Source organism: Pan troglodytes, chromosome 2 (genome assembly GCF_028858775.2).
Source record: "Pan troglodytes isolate AG18354 chromosome 2, NHGRI_mPanTro3-v2.0_pri, whole genome shotgun sequence".
In the NCBI taxonomy this organism is placed as follows: Eukaryota; Metazoa; Chordata; class Mammalia; order Primates; family Hominidae; genus Pan; species Pan troglodytes.
Genome location: NC_086015.1, coordinates 66,501,861 through 66,525,752, shown reverse-complemented (window position 1 = coordinate 66,525,752; position 23,892 = coordinate 66,501,861). Strand labels below are relative to the sequence as shown.

The 23,892-nt window shown below is 39.1% G+C and overlaps 1 protein-coding gene across 11 annotated transcripts in view; it reads left to right on the top strand.

Annotated features, from left to right (window-relative positions):
* The window catches only part of CADPS (calcium dependent secretion activator), a 475,079-nt gene that overhangs the window by 341,396 nt on the left and 109,791 nt on the right, over nucleotides 1-23,892 (top strand). For 4 of the 11 annotated variants that reach the window (XM_054682051.2, XM_054682048.2, XM_054682050.2 and 1 more), the window contains exons 14-18: nucleotides 12,498-12,599; nucleotides 14,103-14,166; nucleotides 14,563-14,686; nucleotides 17,036-17,104; nucleotides 17,974-17,991. In XM_054682051.2, coding sequence (XP_054538026.1) covers nucleotides 12,498-12,599; nucleotides 14,103-14,166; nucleotides 14,563-14,686; nucleotides 17,036-17,104; nucleotides 17,974-17,991 — 377 coding nt within the window. The remainder of the gene's footprint in view (nucleotides 1-12,497; nucleotides 12,600-14,102; nucleotides 14,167-14,562; nucleotides 14,687-17,035; nucleotides 17,105-17,973; nucleotides 17,992-23,892) is intronic. The other 7 variants (XM_516565.7, XM_009445754.4, XM_054682047.2 and 4 more) reach the window with 3 other exon arrangements.

Here is a 23,892-nt window from a genome sequence, read left to right as displayed (position 1 = left end):
CAGAGGCTAAAAAAGATACCAAAAAGGAATCCAAAAAAAGAAAAGATTCCAAAACCCAGGCAAATCAAGAGCTGAAAAGGTAAGAAGTTATGTGTGTATTGGCTTGTGTTTGTAATATCTTTACCCTTTCCCCAAGCCTCCATCCATGCCATCACTTCCACTTTTGCAAGCTTTGAGTATTCCTAAAGTCTCTCTTTAAGCATTTTCAAAGGTGCAATTTAAAAAAAAAAAAAAAAATTCTAGCAATGGGCAAAAATACCGTGTATTGGGACTAAATTTGAGTCAGGTGTTCAGTGACTTTTAAAACGTGTTCATATTGAAAAGACTAATTGAGCAATATGTAAACAGAATTGTGAGTCAGATTGCTTTTTTAGTGGCATCTAGTTAGGGGCCTGGTACCTTACCAAGTCATTCATAATAAGCAACCCATGCTTTATAATTTTGAAATTATGCTTAAGGAGCAAATAAAATAGATTGGCATAAGATAGGCCTATGCATTTATAGTAGTGCCATCATTTTCAGCAAATACCTATTAGTTCTACATTCATCTCATAAAAAGAAATTCATCTCAAATAATGATTTATAATAATGGCATAAGATAAATTCTATTACCAAATTAATGCTTCTTAGTAGAATCACTTATATACTGAGGTCACCTTTAAGGCACTTTGAACTTCTAAAATTTTGTTTATCCTGTCCTGTTTCCTATGTCCTTTCTTTGCGGGTTTATAAATTGGCAAATTGGTGAACTTTTTCCCTTTTAAACTAGGTTTACTAATTATTTCCAGTTTTATTCTGTGCCCTTCTTCACCTTTTATACCGTCACCCAAAATTAACACTGACATTTTAAAGTTTTTTGTTTGGTTTTAGAACTGATGACTCTGATCCTGGCATTGCCAAGCTACCCAAAATTCTCAAGCGTGTATGCTGTATGCTTCATCATTATAAATTTATTCACTGAATATTTCTAAGTCCTGAAATGTATACAGCTCACTTGTAGACAGGCCAAATGAAAATGCAAACTTTTGCTTTCTAGAGAATGTGGCAGGCTGTCAATCAGTATATGCGGGTCCAATAGGGAAGGTCAAAGAAAACCCTGATTCCATGTGGCCATCCATCTCCTTCACCGCAATATGTAAGGATAGAGGTGAAATGCAATTTCTGTTTGTGTTTCACTGTAAAAGTTAGATCGCAAGGCAACAGCAACTTGCAATTAGGAAGAAAGTGCATGCAGAATGTTGTAGGTGCCTGAAGGTGAGGTCTGACAGAATGACAAGGCTTCGGAGAGGAAGCCTTCCTGGCTGCTGTCCAAGATGCTGCTTTTGGAAGGCTCAACATCCAAGTGGAGCAGAGAACAAATGGCCAGTGTTGAAAGGCACACTTGCTTGAACCTGATCTATTTCTTAGGCCACGAAAAACTAACTAAAGGGATCTTGACTGGTCCTATTGAGGCTTATGTGTGTGTTTCAGAATCTTCGTTTGCATTGCATTTTTTTAATAAAGAAGAAATCATAATATTAAGTAGCAATTGTGTAACATTCTACAGTTTACAAAGTGCTTTTTTGTTTTTGTTTTTTTGAGATAAAGTCTCGCTCTTGTGCCCCATGCTGGAGTGCAATGGCATGATCTCAGCTCACTGCAACCTCCACGTCATGAGCTCAAGCGATTCTCCTGCCTCAGCCTCATGAGTAGCTGGGATTACAGGCGACTGCCACCACGCCCCGCTAATTTTTTTGTATTTTTAGTAGAGACAGGGTTTCACCATGTTGGCCAGGCTGGTCTCGAACTCCTGACCTCAGGTAATCTGCCCGACTCAGCCTCCTAAAGTGCTGGGATTACAGGCATGAGCCACCGCGCCCAGCCACAAAGTGCTTCCAAACATTTGCTATAAAATATTCAGATTAGCTATTTTTATGTTCATTTTGCAGATGATAAAGTCAAACATCTGTAAATTTAAGTAGCAAACCTAGATGTTCTAAGTCCAAAGCTCTTTCCTTTTGCACTACATCAGGACTGTACTTATATGCTGAAGACCTGAATGTTAGAACCTATTCTGCATAAATCTAGGAGTATCAGATCCCGTTTCTGTGCCTCAGTTTTCTCATTTCTGTAAAATGAGCAGACTGAATCATAGTATCTGTAATATCCCTTTAACATCTAAAATTATCTTCTATGGATTACAATAACAAGTGAAATAGTCCATCGTCAGGTTTCATAAATAAAAATGTTTTCGAAGGCGCAATTTAAATAATCATAAATAAAGTTTAATTAAAATAAGGATAATCACTACCATTTAATAATTACTTGCTATATTCCAGGCACTAAGTGAAGTGCTGTTGATATATGTTATCTCATTTTATCCTTATTACATTCATATGAGATAAATATCATTATTACCCTCACCCAATAGATGAGTGCTTGAGGCTCACATAAATTCAGTCACTTGCCTGAAACTCATAACAAATAACTGTGTGAGCCTGATTCAAACATGGATATTCTGACTTTGGTGCTTGCATTTGTAACCACTCTACCTTCCTACCTGTCCAAGATTAGCACTTGTATATGGCGTGAGATGGCAAACCTGGCCGTTTGATATTTGTTTCAACATTTCCAGGTGAGATGCTACAGCAGTCATCTGAATTAAAGAGAAGCCTGAAGATGGCCAAAACTAATATGGCCTACCTGGAGATTTTAGCTTTGTGGGGAAAACCAGAATTTATCTGGAGTTTTATACCACCTAAGGGGAGAGTCTCCTATGAACACTAATTAATTGCCTTTGGGATTGGGGAAACCACATTCCAAACCTTTCACCAGCATGACCAGCATTTGGATGTGGAGATGTTATCTATTCTTTGTTCCAGATTTAAAAGCAATTCATGACTCATGAAAGCAATGGCCCTTTAACTGCCTTTAACTGAATAGAGCCCATTTCCACTGAGATCTCACAACCAGATTCGGATTAGGTAAAAAGATGTTTTTTTACCTATTATTAACTCAGCATTTCCACCGGCAGAGGCAGAACCTTGCCCTGCTGCAGCTGGAAATCATTAATGACCGCTGACGTGGCAGGGACCAAGTTTCTCCCAACTGCTCTGGAAACTTGTGCACCATCTCCATGAAAAACTATGCTCTGTGAATCACAGTTACTGTAGTCAAGTGTAGACACATCTGGTCAATCAGGAAGATGTTTGCTGTTCATAATTTCAAACACTGGGATGTATGGAACCATCCACATGTTTGGCATTTTTAGAATTACTGGGGGTAATCCCCACTCCCCCACCCCCCACCCCCAGCACACACAGAACATTTGGTAATATCTGGAGATATTTTTGATTGCCACAGCTGGGGTGGAGTGGTGCCATTTTTGTCTAGTAAGTAGAGGCTAGGGATATTATTAAACATCCTATAATACACAGGAGAGCCTCCTGAAAACAAAGCCAAAAATGTTAATAGTGCCAAGGTCAAGAAACCCTGTTTTAAACCAAACTCCCTGGTGATGAGCTGCATTTTTCCTTTACATGGATTTGTTGTTTCTTTTACACAAGACTTACCCTATGTCTAAAAGCCTAACAGGTACCACCACCGATTTTCAATTTGTACAGTGGTTCTCACACTTCATTGTGCACATAAATCATGTGGGGATTTTATAAAATGCAGAGTACTAGGTGGCATCCTCAAATAATTTCATTTGACAAGTCTTAAATGGAGCTGGGAATCTGCACTTTTACTAAGCACCCCTCTCAACCATGAACCTAAAGCATTTGGTCTTTAGATCATACATATTTAGGATTTTGGTTGTCAAACTAGGCTGCCCACTAGAATCACTTGGAGAGGGTAAAAATGCTAATGCCTGGGCTCCACCTGCAGAGATTCTAATTAATCTGGAATGTGGCCCAAACTTCATGAGTTAAAAATCTCAAGTGATTTAAATATATAGCAAAGTTCAAGACCCACTGATTGAGGGAACATTAGTTTGAACTAACTTTTTAAAACTGAACCCATTTTCTGAAAAGAGAGACAGGAGAAAAAGGAAAATGTGAGTATGTTCAGCTGGTTGCATTTGGCGATCATAAAATCCACAGATGTAAATTGCTATATCTTCTAATTTTTAAATCAGCTTCTAAGGTTGCAGTACTTAATTCTCACCATAATATTTTTAGTATTCTTTCTAGATGACATTTAGATTAGCATCACTTTGGTCACTATCCCACAGTGACAAGGCAATCAAACAGCTCTGATGATTGCAAGTTGCGTCAATGTTCCTTGGATCCCTTTATTATTGGGATTGAAAATTTTTCTCATTTACATTATTATTTAACATTTCTTGAATGCCAGTGCTGCTCTTCACATATGGCCTGTGTAGAAAGTACATTGTATCAGCAATTAACAAATCTATAATGCCAACCGCCCCAATCCAAAGTAAGCTGCATAGATTAATGAGTAAAGCAGATGTAAGAGGGTATGAATCTTAAAAATCTCTGAAAGTGTGCTCTAAAGATTTCTTTTGGGCGATGTATTTGGAGCCAAGGTGCTGCCCATGTTCAGAGACCATGTGATCCCTTGTAGATTAAGATTTGAGTAACCAAACAATCAAATGGAACTCACTTTTCTCCTGTTACTCTGCCAGGATTCCTAAGTAAGTGGTTTCATCTTCCCAGTTGCCCAAGATAGAACCTCAAGAGCCACCCTTGACTTCTCTTTCTCCCCAGTGTGTCACAACAACTCAATTTCTATATCCTGACAACGCCCTTAAGTATCTCTCAAGTCCACCATTTCTCCCTCTCTTCAATGCCACTACCAGAGTTTAGGTCTCTATCTTCTCTCCTCTGGACCACAATGATTGCCCTATTGACTGTGCCCTTGCCTCCAATGTTGGGTGGCCGTTTCAATCCATGTCACATAATGGTTCCTTTTATTTCTTTTTGGTGAATGCCTTCCTAGCAGTAAATGAGTAACACATTTTTTTCTTTCACTCTAACTCCCTCCTCTCTCTTTCTCATGCCCGTGCATACACAGACACACAGACACACACACATACACACACACACACACACACACACACACATAATGACATTATGTCTGGTGCTTCTCAACCCTTTTTCCCACAAAGATAAAGAGCAAAAACTGTGTAGTGGGGATAGCTGTGTTTTACTAACCTCTGCATGTAGCACTTTATATAGCAGGCAGGCACTGATGCGGTATAAAAAACACCTCCACATTCTTGGTCTCATGTTACACACTGAACACAAAGATTATTGCACTTGTGAACATGAGCATGTTGCTGGCTGGCCTTCCAATTCTGAGCAAGTACAGGCCGTGCACATGGCTGAGTCATGCTCTCTAAATTCTAAGGAGCCAGCTTTACTTAATAGGAAGTACTTGGAAGAGAAAGTGGGAAAAATTTTCAAACAAATTTTAAGTATCAGTAGGCATCCCAGATGTCCAAGGAGAAATTCACTTTGGAACTTGTTTCCTTTTAACCCACGTGACTCTCTTTCTGACTTTCCCCATGAGAACAGCAGATTTTCCCATCGAGACATGAAATCTTGTGAAATATGCTAAATTACCTATTCCATTGGTGCAATCTTTCTGGCCCATAGCAAACCATCAGATAATGTGTTTTTCCTCTTAAAATTCCAACAATGTGTCTTTATCCCATAGTCATTGAATTAACTGGTACAAAAACATATTTTCAGATGTTACACTCCTTTTAGAGTGGATGTGATATCAAAAAGCCACACATACTACTGGTCTGACCACTCAGAATTTTGTATATGGTGTCTTCAGAAAGGAATCTAAAGATTAGTTGTCTATATTTGTCTAGAAATAAAGAAACACATCTCTTATTCCTCAAAGGGAAAAATCTATGCAGTGCCAATTTTTAAAATTGGTCCTCTTGGGGGTAAAATGCATGCTTTCCTGCATTTTATACAATTTCTCTAATCATCTGATGTGTTCTTGCTTCATTCAGTACCTGGACTGAGCCTGAGCCACTTTGACTAATGTCCTTGTGCCCATAGCATCCATATTCTTTGTGACTGTTCAGTAGAGAGAGACTTCTGCACGACTTTCATCCTTTAATAGAGTTAATGACACCTTCTGATACTGTTAGGTTATAACCACATATTTAGGAGAACTGTAAATAAGTCAAGACAGTCCTCACTGGTGTATCTTTGCCCCTTCCAAGCCTTGTTTGGAGATTAATTATTAGCCCCAAGAAGCTACAATGCACACTTGTAATATTGTAGAAACTGCTTATTGTTGCTTCCTATCTTATTCTTTGTGATACAAACGCTTTGATATATTTGTTTTAGCAGCGTGTCTGAGCCCCAGGGCATCAGGGCATAATTAGAAAAGGGCATGGGCTGGAAGGAAAGGAGAGGAAGGGGTGAGGCTGGCTTTCATAATGAAGCAGTAACTATGAGATGTGAGGGCCCTAATTATAATTTATAATTAACATAGGATTGTACAAACCATATAGATGAGCAAGCAGGGATATCTCCTTTTGAGAAGATAATGCTTTGGTGCTATCTTGAATTTGTGGTTATTAATCACTTGAGAGAGACAAAGGAACACTTTCCATGCAAGGATTAAATTCAAAGGTATCATTCTAAAACTAGAAGTAATAAAGAGTTAGTTTCTGGGAGAACTCTTTTTCTTTTTAAGTCAGTGGTTAAGAGAGGATGTTTGGTCTAAATGTCCTATTTAGGGAGCACTGCAAAGAACATCTACTAAGATATTCTGTCCCTCTCTGGCCCTTTAAGCTCTCGTGTTTCTGGGCTGGAACAATTTCGTAGCAAGTAGGATTCAGTTATCATGCTTGTTTAAGGACATTTTCATGGATCCATAATGCGGTCTGCAGGCATGCATCCATTTGGAGAGAGAGAATATATCATGTTTACGGTGCCTGCACCAGCATATGTGGACATTTGCATTTGGAGATGAAAGTATATTCCCTCTTCAGCTGGAGTTTTACCCCTTGTTGGTAGTGACTGGAGCCTGAAAGCTGGTTGTATGCGGAGCAGTGGACCAGACACTGTTTCCTCTTCTGTGGAATTCATACATTTCTTTTTACACCTGGATTCTGCCCTTAATCACCAAATAGATGCAATATCAGAACATATAGATCATTGTAAGCTTTGAATTAATTTAGCATTCTGACCCTCTTGAAGAGACATCTTACCTTTCAAAAGAAGGTTTTTGTGGCCCAGCTTTTAACATAATATGGAGAACCATTCTAGAAAGATAATGAACTGCTAAAAGTCTGTGTGCTCACCTGGGTGTGTAGTGACAATTTAACAACACTAAAGAGGTAAAATCATTTCACAAAACACATTGAATCTTGAATTCTTTGACTACACTGTTCACACTTAATTTCAAATATTAAAATGTTTCACATTAAAAACTCAATACTTAATTATATTAATCCTATAATAGATATTAGTTAATAAACTCCAGGTCAGAAGCATTTGGGAAAAAGAGAACAATTTGCATAACTAGTCACTCAAAGGTTGGGCAGCTGGGTTATGGTAGTTTCAATTTGACAAAAAAAAAGAAAAATGCAACTCTAGATGTATTATTATTTGTGACATGGCTCAAGATGGGAGACTGTGAGGAGAGTGAAGATGACAGAACTGGTGCTAACCACTGTGACAAGAACTTGAAGAGCAGCCGACATGACATCTTTCCTATCATGCTGCCGAAAATGTCAACTTTGTGAAGGACAGTGAGAAAATGGTTTGCCGAAAACTTGAAAGGTGGATTCCGGAGATGCCTGCCGTGTCAGATGCGATATAGTCTGCTGTGGCTGGAGAGACTCATTTCTGGCTCCAGTGATGGCCCGCAGGTGGGAGAGCTTCCAGGCTTCAGCACGGCTCCAAAAATGACTGCGCTTGACCTGCATATTGTCTCAAGTTTGCAGGATCATGATATAAAAGAAGTGAGTTGTTAGCCAGTGTGCAGTTAGGTGGAACCAGAGACCAGGGGCTATGTTCGCATGTGTATGTGCTCATGTGTGTATGTGTTTCTAAAGCTAAGTTCAAAGACATCGTCTATTAAAATTTGGAACGTTGTGAAGGAAGAGATATGTGCTTTATGAACTTATATCGAGTTCAATATAAGTAACAAAAACTAACTCTGGGTAATCTAAGCAAAGGAGAGTTTATTAGGATGATGCTGGGGGCCTCAAAGACAGGGAAGGGAATGCTGGAATCAAGTCAGCTATGGAAGAGTAGAAAGCAGGACTGACACAGTGGTTCTTACTGTATGTTAGAGTAACACGGGAAACCTTAAAAATGCCAGTGTCAGGCTGGGTCCAGTGGCTCGTGCCTGTAATGCCAGCATTTTGCAAGGCTGAGGTGGGAGGATCCCTTGAGCCCAGGAGTTAGAGACCAGCCTGGGCAACATAATGAGACCTTGTGTCTGAAGAAAATTAAAACAAAATTAGCAGATATGGTGGCATGCTTCTGCAGTCCCAGCCTCTCAGGAGGCTGCAGTAGGAGGATCGCTTGAGCTTGAGATGTCAATGCTGCAGTGAACAGAGGTTGTGCCACTGCACTCCACCTTGGGCTGAATGAGACCCTGTCTCAATAGTTAGATAGATAGATAGATAGATAGATAGATAGATAGATAGATAGATAGATAGATAGAGCTTTGAGGATGCGACCTTTCACAATTCTAAGAAACAGACAAGATCAAAAACTACTGACCTGTAAGGACAGTCTGGTCAAGGCACAGCTGCTGGAACAAGCAAATTCCATCTGTTTATTCTAGCCTTGTATCATTTATTCAACGTAAAGATTCCAGAGGAGGGTGTCCTGGTAGCTGAACTGAGGTCATAGTCCAGCTTAGATATGGAGTGGCTGTGAAAGGGAGGGGCTGGCCTCTAGGAAGCCCTTCAGCTTTAATAGTAGGGGAATAGGCACCTCGATTTACCCTCACACAAGAGTGGCCAGAATGTGGCTGAGGCCACTCCTCCAAATCCAGGGGTTAGAAATTGGCAATGGATGCTAAAAAGCCTGAAAGCAAGAAGACCAGAATATTCACAGTCAGGACACGAGAGCATGAGAGAGTCAGGCTTCTAGACAGGTGTTCTGTGTAGACACATCTCAGCCTGGAATTTTCTAGCTAGCAGTTTAAAATCCAGCTTCACCCCTCCTCTTCTCTCACTCTTTGTGTCTCCTTTAGTGATTTAGCATTGAGATAGGAACAAGATGCAGAGCTAGTTTTAAGACAGTTGTAGAATCACCCCCAAATATTTTCAGAAAGACAAAACAAAAGCATGGCGTCTGAAAGATACCAATATAGCTCTACTATTTATTTTGCAACCAGCACTACTTGGAATGGCACCTTGTAAACAATACAAATGCCACTTTTGGAAGGGATTCATAGTTAAATAATACCATGTATCTCTTGCAGAATATCTTGGGTTCCAAATCCACTCCAACCTAAGAGAAATCAGGAACCCTGAATCAAATATACCCTCTCTGCCACTGGAAGAACCACCCACCTAATATTTTTTTTCCCTAGAACAGTGGTACTTAGAGTGTGGTCCTCGAACCAGCAGCACTAGCAGCACCAGTAAACTTGTTAGAAATGCAAGTTCTCAACCCCTACCCCCCAGCTCTACTGAATCAGCAACTTTAGGGGACCAACCAATCCAGGTTGTCACCAGGTGATGCTGAGGCTCATTCAAGTTTGAGAACCACTGCTCTAGAAAAAGTATGCTGTTGCTTCTGTGGAAAAACAGTGCTCTCCAAAGCGTGTAACCTGAATTTTTCAGTTAATAGTTCTATAGAGATCTATCTAAACCTGTATAGCTAACATTGCCAAATTATAGGGGTCGATGAACAAGAAATTGATGTTTGACAGAATTTTCGAAAACAATGCAGTGAAATCAAACAAAAAAGGGATCCTTTTGCTTTTTAACTGACCTGGTTACAACCTATGATCTTTGACAAGTTGTTATTCCTGCATGTCTTTTCCTCACTTTGTAAAGCAGCATCTCCTGTTACCAATACCATTTCAGAGCAATTCTGGCAGTTACAAATTTACATTTTATGTCAAAATCATTCAACATCAAATTGTTTTATCACCTGTTTTTATTGGTGAACTCTGTACTTGTACCTTACAGACTTAGTAAAGTTAGTTTGTTTTATTTAAAATAAAAGTTGTCGCGCTGACATAGGTGATCAAGAAGCAAATTTAAGAGACAACACTACTTTTCAGTTGTTTACTTTTATTGGAATAGTGAGATTAATAGTGTTCAGAAAGTAGTCCGAGGAGAGGTTATCAGCGAAGCAGAAGCTGCTATCTGATACTTTTAATAATTACAAATGGGAATCATCAGAACAAAAGGAAAAAACATAATCCATTGTTAGGTTTGTAATAATATCTTTTATAGTGAGAATTAACTGAGAAGGCCAAGCATACACTAAATGTTCAGTTTTTATCATCTCAGACACAAAGCAGAAAGCTGCCTTCTAATTGCCTAATTGCCTTAGAAGGCTTGTAGGGTAATGAATGAATGGTTTTATTCACAGAGATATTTATCTCCTAATAATGACCACAAATATCCTGGCTCTTCATGTTAAATAGTCTCCATACTTTTTGCTGTGATCTGTAAACCTTTTCTGAACTGTAAAATTATATTTAACAGCATTTTTCTCTGGGTTAATTCTCCACTAAAAAACAAAATGCTTTAAATTGCTCCATTTTTCCCCCAGTTGAGTGTGTGCATGCACATGCTGATTACATAAACAAATGTGTGTTCAGTTCATTAACAAGCTGAAGGTTGTTTAAAGAAATTTAAAAACCACAGCTTAAGGAAGTTGTAGGTTGTAGCATATACACGAAAAGTTACAAACAAAAGCATCACGTGTTTTGTGGAGGCCAGTAAATTCATCCTGTTATCTAACTGTAGATTCACGGACGTTTCATGTAAAAAAAAAAAAAAAATTGTTTTTGTTAAGCATGGTAGCTTGCACCCATAATCCCAGCTACTCAAGAGGCTGAGGCAGAAGAATCACTTGAGGCCAGGAGTTCAAGGCCGCAGTGAGCTATGATCACACTGCTGCACCCCAGCCTGGACAACAGAACAAGACCCCGTCTCTTAAAAAAATTTTTAATAAGCTTTGTAAATTAACATTTGACATTTAACAGAGAATTTGAAGACAACCTACCTGTTGTTTATCATTTTGCCTTTCTTTGGAAGAGTATGAAGAAATGGACTGAACAGGATTTTACTGTTTGGGGGTATTTTTTATAAAGTGGGGAAGAGGAAATTTTCGCATATTTCAAATAGGGCATTTTTATTATCAAAAAAGAAGGAAAGCTGACTGATTAACCCGTAACAGGAGGTACATTGCTGTCATTTGCCAAGTCTTTTGTGCAGTCAGACTGGTCTAGTATAAAGGATTTTCCCAACTTATGCTGGATCCTTGAGAAGGCCTATAAATAAGACCATTTGTTTGGTCTCAAGATGACTTGCATTTGCAAACTGAAGAATGTTCCAATAGAAGTTTTATGGTGACACACCAATCTGCAAACTGGCTCAGCCAGTAGTCAAAACAAGTCACTATGAGATCTGGGAAGCTGAAGGCTTTGAATGGGTCAGATTATCCTGCATTTAGTTTGGAACAGATAAATTTGGGCTATAAATATGTATCCTCCCTTTATATTTTCAACTTGAATGGTCCATAACAAATAGAGTATATATGTATGCACCTAAAGATGACACAGAACCATGAGAATATGATGATCAAACTGAAATCATTTATTTAAGCTGGAGTCCTTTTTATTACAATGAGTAACAGTTTGCTAAAATTGGAAAACATGTGGTTTGTTCTTCAATGAATACATGAGCACTTAAATAAATCTGAACATCGGTAGTTATAGGCAAGAAATTGAGCCATTTAAGACGTCTGACACCGGGAAAGACAAACACTTACAAGTCACCTGATTTTCATAGGAATTTTTGTGCATAATTCAGGGACCCCAAACCCAAGTGCCTACAAGAGAGATAGGTAATACAATTTAGCAATGTGAACCAGGTGAGTGCCTGTCCCAGGTAAGGAAGAAGCTGTTAGCCACCAATTAATAATGCTAACTGTTCCAAATTTTCAAGAAAACAGAAATCAGAATTGTATTCTCAAACTTCCCTGATTTAAAAAAATGTTGGCAACTGGTTCAAATTTCTTAAGACGCTGTGAGCCAAACAGAACAAGTTCAGGGGCTGGACTTAACCTTCAAGCCACCGGTTTGTACATTTTACCATTTCACAAGAAAAGAGCTACAGCTCTGCACATGTTTCCAAAATGATAACCCAAACACAACCCATCGCCTTTGGAAGCTAGCCCTGAATAGCTGGGCTTCTCCTGAGCTCACATCGATCATTGTAGTTGTTTCTTCTAAAATGGACAGTTTCCTCCTGCTAGAGATTTGATTTGATGGTGTCAGCATATGAGGTTCCCGTCATTTCATGACATGTCTTCTTTCAGGCCTGATGGAATCGGAACTGTGACTGTTGAAGAAAAGGAACGTTTTGAAGAAATCAAAGAGAGGCTCCGAGTTCTGCTAGAAAATCAGATTACACATTTTAGGTAAGGATCTGGGGCTGGAGAGCTTTAATTAGGAGATGAGAGTGGGAAGGGAAAACTAAAGGACTTAATTTTCCAAAACTGTAAATCTACCAGAGGATACATTGCATATTTAGAAATAACTGAGTAGAACAAGCAAATCAATCAGATATGGTTCTGCAATAACCAGAAAACTTTGCATTCTTAAGTTCATGTTATTTCCACTTAAAGAACAAATTCTTCCATGTTTGAGCTGACCCTGGTCAACAATCTATTATAAAAAGTTGAATTTGAAGCTTCTTCAAGGTTCCTAAGTAAAAATGAATAAATAAAAAATCTTGTGAATCAGAACATGGTGAACAAGGAAGGAAGGCAGTGATACTCCTAGGAGAGTCTCCACTTTTTCCACTACCGCAGAAACAGCACTGGCTGGCAACACAGGGAAAGAATGAACCTTGCGTCAGCCTGGGTGGATTGAATCTCCCCTGCATACTCAAGAGAGCCAGCAGATTCTGTGCTTGAGCCTTACATCACATAGCCCACTTCTCCCTTGGAGCACATTAGGTGTTTTTAGTGCTGTCCTGGTGGTTCTGGACCAGAGATCCTGAAATAGTAACTGAAAAATAATAATAGCATTTCTAATGGTTCCTATTTATTAAATACTTCCTATATACCAGATATAGAACTGGAGGCTGGAGAAGTATTAACTCGTGGCATAACAACTTTGTAAGGTAGTTATCATAATCCCCATTTAAACCAGGAACAAAGTGAGGCTGAGAGAGGTTAAGGAACTTGCCCAAGGCAATCCAGCTGGCAAGTGGAAGAAGTGGGATGCTTACATAAGATAGTCCAGGTTTAAGCAGCCATGCTAGTCTCTCTGTCCCATGCACAGTGTTCTGAAGGGCCAGTGACAACCTGAAACCAGTCACTGGAACTTGTAGTGGTACCTGACATAGTTTTTTTCTGTGCCATCAAAATCCTCCTGGATAAATCTTTATTGATCATACACTATATGTAAAATGCATTACCAGTAGCAGACGGTCCATAACAATAGGAAACCGCAAGCAGGGAAGGATAGCTAGCAGAATCATGAATTTGCTCTAAATCCACTTTTCTATTCCATATATTGATCTTTTGGGGACTTAAGTAAGTGTATTTGAATTTCAGCCTGTTCCAACTAATACTTTTTTAACGCCAGTCTCGATAATAACATATAAGGTCACATTTGAGCTAACAAATAGTTCTCCTTCACAATAGAAATCTAAACAGAGCCTTATGTCACCACTCTGAATATTCTTTTCTGCTGCAGACATTTGCAGAGTCCCTCTTTAGTCATTATTCACACATACACATATATACATTATATACACACATATATGGTGTGAATTCAGATTAACATAACACAACGTGACAAAATAAAAAGCATTTTCCATTCCTCAGAGAGAGTTGCTATAGGAATCAAATTGCAGCATATTTCATGCTAAAATGTAATAATTTAGGCAACCTGAAGAATTTTGTCTTTTTTAGGTATTGCTTTCCATTTGGTCGACCTGAAGGTGCTTTGAAAGCTACTCTCTCACTCTTGGAAAGGGTAAGAATGAAAGTAAAAGATAGATCACATATATATAAAAAGACATAAGCATAATTGTAATGAAATGTTTTGGTTGAATGACCTAGTTGTAATTTTTATAGGATTTGTTTACCATTCATCAAATATCAGAATAGAAGCGAGGAAACTGCCAAAACTCTTGATATTTTATCTTCAAACTCCCAAATAGGATATACAGAAGATATGTTCCTAGCCCTTCCCTGACTCATGGACGGCCTTTGCCAATGCTTTGCACTTCTGGTGCTTTCTCTTTAAGCATGGCTCTCAATCTTATTAAGTCACAAAGAACTGATTTTAAACTTTCACGCTTCTAAGAAGTATGGATGAGTGACACATTTGCTTGAACCTTCTTAATAATCCCTCTTTTCCTACTTGAAGGTTTTGATGAAAGATATTGTTACCCCAGTGCCACAAGAGGAGGTAAAAACAGTTATCCGTAAATGTCTGGAACAGGCTGCGTTAGTCAACTATTCTCGGCTCTCAGAGTATGCCAAAATCGAAGGTAAGGCTCCCTTCTGCCCCCAGTTTTGAATTTAAATTTTGATATGCCTCCCTGGGGAAGTCTTTCTCTTTTCTCAAGGGCACCTGAAAACAGTGGTCCATCTGAGTATATTAAGCTGAAACCTGGAAGCACCTGAAATGTCGAAGTTTCCTTGGCCGTGGCCAAGTAAACGAATTAAAAGACATTACAGGGGCTTTGTAATTACAGTTCCCTTTGTAAGGGAACAATATTGAAAACAGGATGTTATCAGATAACTAAATTCCTTCTGAGAGTCTGTGTTGGCCCTAAGTATTGGCTCTGTGGCTGATGTTTTCCTATGAAGGAGTTCTGTAGAATTGCCCCCTTCTTTAAACAGAGGAAAATAAAGCAGTCTGTTGTCCGCTGCTGATAGCATTGGAAGCAATACAAGAACTGAAAAGAGCAAGATCAAGGTTTTGCTCTTTCTTGCCCCCAAAAGTACCTTGTCTTTTGGTAGCGCTTCAAGCTCGATGGCAGGTTAGTGCTGAGCCATCTGTGATGGCTCCAAGTTGGCTTTAGATCTCATTCATTCTTGTTACTCCAGACCTTAGATGCTTGTTACCACTGCCCTCTCAAGTTTTAGGGAAGTGGTCACTGATGACCCAGTAATCACCAAAGGTGCTTTGAGTAAACTCTACTTGAGAAGATATGGTTCTTTGGGACCTATTCATTCACGAAGGTATTAATCACTTTTCATTGTTACCCTGTTGGCTGCTATAGGGTGATTTGAAAGCCACACCCAACTTGACCAGTGGTGTAAGTGTATAAATGTGGAAGTTCTGTGTGCAAAACTCGATGTGTCCGCATTCTGGAATCTGATGTTCTCTCACACGTGAAACATGACACCTGACTAAAACTAGCAAATGCGCATTGTCTGCCTCAAGACAACTGGGGGGAAAAGAAACTAACCAATCACTCAGACCCCATCACTTACTCTGCCAAAATCCTTGTTTCCTTAGAGAATTAGGTTAAGATTATGTCAAATTCACAGTGTTCTGTACATTACGTGTCCTCCCTCTCTCAATTTTGTCTGTCTGACAATGCAAATTGTGTACCAGTGGTAATGAATTCACTGTTATGCATCCAGGGAGAAACACTTAAGAATTGGGCACCAAAAGGATGTTTATCAACTCTTGACTTGGTAATGAGTGACAAAAATAGAGGAACAAGAGGTCGTTAAAGGGCTATATTAGCAAATAATTGTTCCAGCATTTACTGTCCCAGGACGTAATGATTGGTTGTATTTGGTAAAGTCAGCCAGGTACCTAACAATTCTAGGCAAGGCCAGAGATGGGATGGGATCAAGAAACGTTCTGTTGCCATGGCTGCTGCCTCATAGGTCTTGGTCTAGCTATTACTAGTCTTTTGGTAAGATCTGCTCTCTTCTTTCAGATAAATCTATCCAAAAACAAACTTTAAGACCTGTAAGTAAAAATGCATTCATTTCCAAAGTAGATCAGCTGGTCTGTAATTTCCTTTTGTGCCTCAATTCTTCTTGGTTGTGTTAATTATCTTTTGCACTGTGACTTTTAGGTCTGGGGATTCTTTGAAGAAACCAATTCTTTTTTTTCAACTCTCTTTTCAGAGAAGTACCTCATTCCACACTACCTGCTCTCTTCCGCTTCTCTCCTTCCTTGTCCGTGATTGGCTCAGCCACTTTAATGTGACCTCTGCAAAAGTGGCTGAGACACCAATTTCAAAGCATGCTGGGATTGTTAATTCAGGCAACCCAACATCCTCTGGCTGCATGTATCAGGTTTTCTTTCATGAACATAGTCCACCATAGGCTGAGACATTGCAGCCTGAAAGATATTACTACCAGACAACTTTCTTTTACAAGGCTCTGATCCTACCCTCAGAGAAGAAATCTTTCATTTTTTACATTTGAGCCCCTCTGTGAGAATTAGCAGCTTTGTTATCTGAGAATTCTGGAAAGAAGTTGTAGTAATATTGCTGGAGACTATGTTTATGAAGAAATACCTCAAGAGCCTTAGATACTAAAGTCTTAAATCCTTAGTATCTTGGAGCCTTAAATCAATGAAATTTTGTTTCCCTTTACTCATGATGTTTTGGTCATTGTATTCTTGCAAACAGCTCTAAAGAGACGTGTAAAATCATGGTCACAATCTCTCTCGTGACTCACGGCATGCTGAATGGTTAATCCAGTAGATCTCCAATTTTGAAGCTCCTTTTTCTTTTATCCTGTGTTTATCCCAAAATACTCTGTGGCTATTTTCCTTTGAGCTAATGTAACATTTTCCTCTAACCTATGACCTTTAACCTCTTTACCTCTGACCTAAGCCTCTTGCATGCCCAAATCCTCTTTTATAGGGAAAAAGAGAGAAATGTATGAGCATCCTGTCTTCTGCTTGGCCTCCCAAGTGATGGATTTAACCATTCGTGAGTACCTACCACCTCCTCACCATGCTGTCTTCACTCTTTCTGTTTTCATTATTTCAAGAAAATCCAGATCCAAACCAACTCACTCTCCTTGCTTCAAGTTTTTTAGCATTGGCTTGTCTGTTGGTTCTGTCTGTGAAACCCAGTGTGAGAAGTCCAGTCACTTTTTATCAGCCTAAAACAGGTTAGACAATTAAGCCATTTGTTTGTGATAAACTCAGATTTGTCTGTAAGTTTTTCAGTTATTCTCTGTCTGTGACCTGAATGCATTTTTACTTTGCTTGTGTGTAACCCTAATTTGTAAAGTGCTTGTCACTGGTACACAATCAAAAGGTAGCAGCTAGGCTGGGGAGCAATGCGTTAGGTGTCAGATAAAGGATATTTGGGGCAAAATCATGCCTTCTTTTCCATGTTTAAGATGCCAAACTATTATGGGTATGAGACCACACCAGGTGGTCCATTCTCTGTAAAAATTAGATCTTATATGCCTCCTGTCTGTTCTCTATCAAGCTGGGAAGCTTTTCCTTGTTCCCTCTAGAGATTTTGACTTGTCCTTGTCCTCTAAACTTTGCCTAGAACATATGACTTAATTGTCACTTGGAGAGTTCATGTATGTTTCATAGCTTGATTTCACATTAAACTTAATTTTACTAATTTTCTATTTGTGCAGCATTTTCCACCTCTGTGAAGGAGCCTTTTTTGCTGGCCCCCAAACTTTGGGGCGGTGGGAACCCAAGGGCAACCTTTTCTTTCCAATATCATGTATCACACATAAGTGGGGGGCATTTTGGTCCACTTGCTCATTAATTCTGCATATGTGTTCTTGTTTCTCTCTCTTCTCTCCTTGTTGTGCTCTCTCTTTCAAATAGAGAATCAAAAGGATGCAGGTGAACCAATTGTATATGCATTATAAATTATCAGGACTGTTGAGTTATATTCAGTTTTTGTTTTTGTTTTTCAATAGCTCCTTAAGGTATGTACTCCCAGAGAGCCATGTGGAGTTGCAATAATACTTAAGGAGTTAATTTGTGCTGTCTAAATACATCTCATGCCCATTTGATGTTGACCTTTATAGAGCAGAATTTCTGAAAAGGCATAAGCTTTAAAGGAATAGAATTCTGGTTTGCTGCAGAGCTTCATTTCATCCTTGGTTATAGGATTCCAGTGATTTGGCCTCATGTGCATTTTTTAAAAAGTTGTTTAACCAAATGAATCTTCCTCTTTGTTTTTCATTTCTTTTTTCTGTTTTCTGCCCTATTGAGAAGTTTGTGTTCTTTGATGAATGTTTATCAGCCAAGACAGAGAGAAGTTGTATCCATGTTGTTCTTGTATGTATCCCATGATAAAGCAGGAAGCATGGACAGGATGACCGAACAGGGGCTGTTGCTGGAAGTTGTATTAGAGGAGAGCTCTTGGAAAGTTCTGGCTTCGGAAATTTTCTTCTTGTTTGGTCCCAAAACTTCTGATCTTATTTTGAGGAGAAGTCTGACTTAAAACTTTAATAAATTAGAATAGGGATCATCATTTTTGTAGTCTAAAGGGTTGTCAAAAATAACTATCAGTTAATCCAAATTAACAGTTGAGCACATTTCAAAACATTTCAGAAAGCATTCCTGAGCACATTCCAAGCATAGGGCTATAATAAGTATTTGAAGACTCATAAACCTATGTTCAAGACACATGAACCTTTCTCTCTGGTAGGGAAGATATTTATTCAATCATTTATTCACTCATTCATTCATTTATTAGACAAATGGTTAGTGGGAGCCTACCCTGTAGCAGGTACAGTGTTAAAAGTCAGAGACTATGTAAACAAGAGGGAAACAGCTATTAGCCTCATGGAGTATACGTGCAAATGGGTCTATATATGTAAATCACTATATTGCAAGGCCTATTGGTAGAGTTATGTGTAAAAGGGATGGGGCATTGTCAGAAAACCATGGAAGTCTTCACGAGATGGTGAGGATTGAACTGCATCTTGAGAGATGAATTAGAATAAGCAAAGGGGAGCCAGGATTGGGAATGGAAAGTCATCCTACATCAAGAGAATAATATGTGCAAATATGTAAAGCCAGATAGCTAATAAAAAATAATGAATGCTTATTTAATGCATATCATGTTCCAGGTATGATTCTAAGCATATTATTAACTTATTTCTCCTCAAAATCCCTTATAAGAGGGAACTATTATTATTCCCACAGTAGAGATGAGCAAACGGAGGCACAGAACTTAAAAAACACACATCCAGAAGTATAAGTGGTATAGCTGGAGTCAGCCCAGGCAGAAGCCACACTTTTAACTACTCTGTAATTAATTCAACGTAGCTGCAAAACAGAGTGAAATGATAGTAGTGGATGGGTGCTGATGATGGCAAGGTAGGCAGGGACAGGACTTCAAAGGTCTTTCTATGCCATAATAATGCTGAGTTCAGACTATATCTCATGATTCAAAATTTCTTAACTTGAAAATCATGCCAACTTTGGCATGCATATGGATTTTTTCAGAAGAAAGATTCCACAGGTCTCAACTGCAAAGGTGATGAAGGGTCATTGAAGGCTGTTTATGCAAAGGGATGGGTTGGTGGTTTACACTGCAGAAAAATCACACTAGCAGGAATTAAGAGAAAGGACTGAAGAGAGGGAATAGGGTAGAACTGGACTTAGAAGTTGAGGTTAAAGCAGAGATGGGTTTGAAGCTTGGTATAGTGAAGCTTTTTCTAAGTATATCAGGTCTCAATTGCAATCTTAATCATAATTACTTCTTTCCTGGCCTTTAAATGTTTTTTTCTTTCTTACCCCTTCCCTCCCTTTTCAATTTTCTCAATGAGAATAGAGCACAAATTCATGGATAGGTCTACATAACCAACTGTATGGAGGTGGTAGGGTACCACCGGAGTTACATGTGCAAATTGTAGGGAGGTGGGTAGAATACTGGGGACAGAAATACAGACTTTAGTCAGACTATGCTTTAAGAATCTACAGGGCTATGCAGATGGCATTTTGGTGGACTTATGCTTTATGTTTGGTGGCATTATTAGAAGTTAAATGTTCAATTTAATTACAGTACCTCCAAAAAAAGATGCAAAAGCCTGCTAGTCTATGAAAGAAAAGCTGTGACTCCTGCAAATGAATTCTATTATTTTAAATACATTTCCATGTAAACCGTCACACATTCTGAACCCAGCAAGCTCTGAGAAAGTCTACACTACTATTGCTGTTTTGCCTCAGTTCTTGGCTAAATACTTGCATAATTTTCTGAGCATCATAACGATTCCACTGGAATTTGAAATAAAACAACTTTTTCCTCCAAATATGGCAAGGATTTGCAAAATCAGACAGATGATGATTTGTAGACAGACAGCAGATAGATATAGACAGAAATAATTAGGTAGGCAGGTAGATAGATAGATAGATAGATAGATGCAGAAATAGGTAGGTGGGAGGAAAGGAGAGGAGAGAGGAGAGGAAAGGAGAGGAGAGTAGGTAGATAGGTGGGTGGGTGGATGGATGAATGATGGGTAGGTGGGGAGACAAAGAGAGAAGAGAGCAGCCACCTATGAACCTATGGGCCTTGGCCCTGTGCTAAGGGCTTCTGATTCAATCTTAACCTTAGACTCATAAAGAAGTCTTTATTTTTGCACCCTTCGCAGATGAAGGAGCTGTGATTCAGTGAGGATAAGTAACTTTCTGAAGCAGGATTTGAACTCAGGTCTGTCTAAATTTAAATACCATGCATTTTTGTCTCTTTCTACCATGTAGACTTTTTGCCTGATGTGGTGAGCATTTAGACAATATCCATTCATTCAGTGGATAAGGTCAAGTATAATACCTACCACTTTTTACATAGGAAGACTACAAATTAACAGAGCAGTCCTTTCTGGAAATGGATCATTGACAAAATCTTTACATTGTAAATTCTTCCCGAGGGCAGTTGAGATTCCCCAAGGTTGTCCAAGAACTGAGGACTTTTCTTCTCTCCAATTGACAGAAACCTTCTAGATCAGGTCAAATCTATCCAAAGGACTTCCAGGAAGATTGTGTGATGTTGAGGTTTTGTATCTTTCTCTGTCTCCAGGCAAATTTCCTACAGATCTAAGGCTTGTTGAAAGAGAGAAAGAGAACCAAGCTGGTAAAACTCACCAACACATAGAGCCAAGCCACCACCCCACTGTCTTCCACAAGGGACCAATAATAGTGAATCTCATCCCCACAGGATGGCCATTCTGAGATGAGGACCATCTCATGCTTCATGTCTTATACATGAGGGACTAAGTGGTTCTCTTTTATTTCTTTCTTTCTTTCTTTCTTTCTTTTTTTTTTTTTTTTTGAGACAGAGTCTTGCTTTAGAGTACAGTGATAGGATCCTGGCTCACTGCAACATCTACTTCCTGGGTTCAAACAATACTTTTGTCTCAGCATCCGAAGTAGCTGGGACTACAGGCACACACCACCATGCCCAGCTAATTTTTTGTATTTTTAGTAGAGATGGGGTTTTACCATGTTGGCCAGGTTGGTCTTGAACTCCTGGCCTCAAGTGATCCACCCACCTCGGCCTCCTAAAGTGCTGAGATTACAGGCATGAGCCACCACACCCAGCCTTTCCATCCTTTTTGTTTCAGTGGTGCATAAATCAGGGTTTCCAAGCCCAGATTATTCTGTGGACTAGCACCTCATCTATACTTTACAATAAGTGGGGAGGACAAAGAGAAACATGTTTTAAACACTGTCACCAAGAAAGATTTTGGGGAAAAAAAGGATGTGTTAAAATATGCTGTGAACCCACAAATATGAAACCAGTGTCTCTCTCTTCTATCAGAAAAAAAGATGTGATGCTGCAGATTATGATAAAAATTGTTGTTTATTGAGAATTTAGTATGTGCTAAGTAGTTATACATATCTCATTTAATTCTCGCCATGACCCTGTGAGATAAGTGTTTTATCACCATATTTCATTGAATCTAAAGGGCCATCAATTATAAGCTGCGCCATTCATATACTGTATTGTGACATGCTATCAAACATAAGATGCATCCGGATTTCAGAAATGTTACAATGTGCCTCTTACTTCAATGAAATAAGAACTTATGCATTCATGCATGGAAATCCTGAAGTAGAAAGATGTTAAGTCACTTCCCCAAGGTTAAGCATCTGGTTAGTTGTAGAGTCAAAATTTGAACATGACCCTGTTTAATTCCAAAGTCCCCATTTTCAACTTCTACACTATAAAATGCTTGTGATTTGTTAGCAATGAAATTGTATGACACAAAAGAGGTTTCTTGATCATTGACAGGTAGAAAAATCAAGGCCTGGAGAAAAGAAGCCAGGTTCAAAATAAAATGAGTAGTCAGTGACTCTCCAGTCTCTTGTCCTATGTGCTATTCAAGAGCCATCACCACCCCACCAGGCTGCCTTACCTTTCAGCCAAGATATAACGGCCCTATCCACAATCCATTAACTGGTCTGAGCTTCCAGTAGGACATTTGATGACATCCAGCATCCACATGTTAGAGTCATATACGTGCAACTCTAAGAAAACACTACCTCAAACCCAGCCTGAGCACTCAATGATTTGTTATACCCCAAATTCAAATCCTTATCTTGCCTCCACTGGGTTTTCTAACCTCTGTAACCTCACTTTTATTTTCTGTAAAAGGTGCTAATAATGGTTCCTCCCCCAGAGAATTATTGCAAAGATTAAAATACATATTCTAAATAAATCGGTTAGCACAAATGCCTGGCACATAGTAAGTGCTCATTATATATATTAATTTATTATTTGTTTGAAAGTATTTAAAAGGATGTTCTTCCAAGTTGAAATGTATAGTATAATGATATCATTTGATTTCAGAAATGAATCATAAAACAGTGCTTCTTCAACTTTAATGTCCATCTGAATCACTGGGGATCTTGTTGAAATGTAGGTTCTGATTCAGCAGGTCTGGGGTGGAGCCTGGGAATATGCATTCTTAAGCTTCCAGGTGATGCTGAAGCTGCTGATCCAGGGATGGTACTTTGAGAGCCAAGGGAATATAAGAGGTATTCAAATTGCCTTTTATTATAAATTTCAAATACAACATTGCAATCTCCATATATATTTGTTAAATATCCACTAGGTTCCAGGAGCTATGCCAGACACCAGGGGAGTGTGTGATGAGCAAAATCAGTCATGCTCCCTACCCTTGTTGAGCTTACCAAAAAAAAAAAAAAAAGAAAACAGAGACATGAAACAAGCAGTCACAATCTGATGATGATAGTAAAGGGAACAAGCAAGGTGTCACAGGAGTGCAGCACAAGGGAATTTTACCCAGGCCAGGGTCTTTGATGAATTGCAGAGCAGGGGATAGTGCCAGAGAAGGGCATGATGTAGGTCAAAGACTGGACCCCCAAGAAGAACTGACTGGGGTGTTCCCTAGCCTTGTTTCAGTGTTTGCCTCTATTCATCATCCCTCCAGATGCTCCAAGCTCCCGCCCAAGACAGCTTGTGGCAATGTACATAAAAGTTTATTTGGGGACTAAGTGGGTACTTAGTAGTACTACTGAATCAGAGAAAAAAAGAACTCAAATAGCCTAAGCAAGAAAAGAGAATTTTTTGGTTCATGTAGCTAGGAAATCCATGAAGGAGTTGGTCTCAGAAATGAAAAATGTTCATGTGTTTTCATATCTCCAGCTGCTGACAGGCTTCTTTAATGTGACTGGAGCTAATGGTTGAAGTTTGGGAAGCAATATGGCCACAAATAGCACCAGCCTTTTATCCTAGCTAATGACTCTAGAAGAAAAAGAGCATTCCTC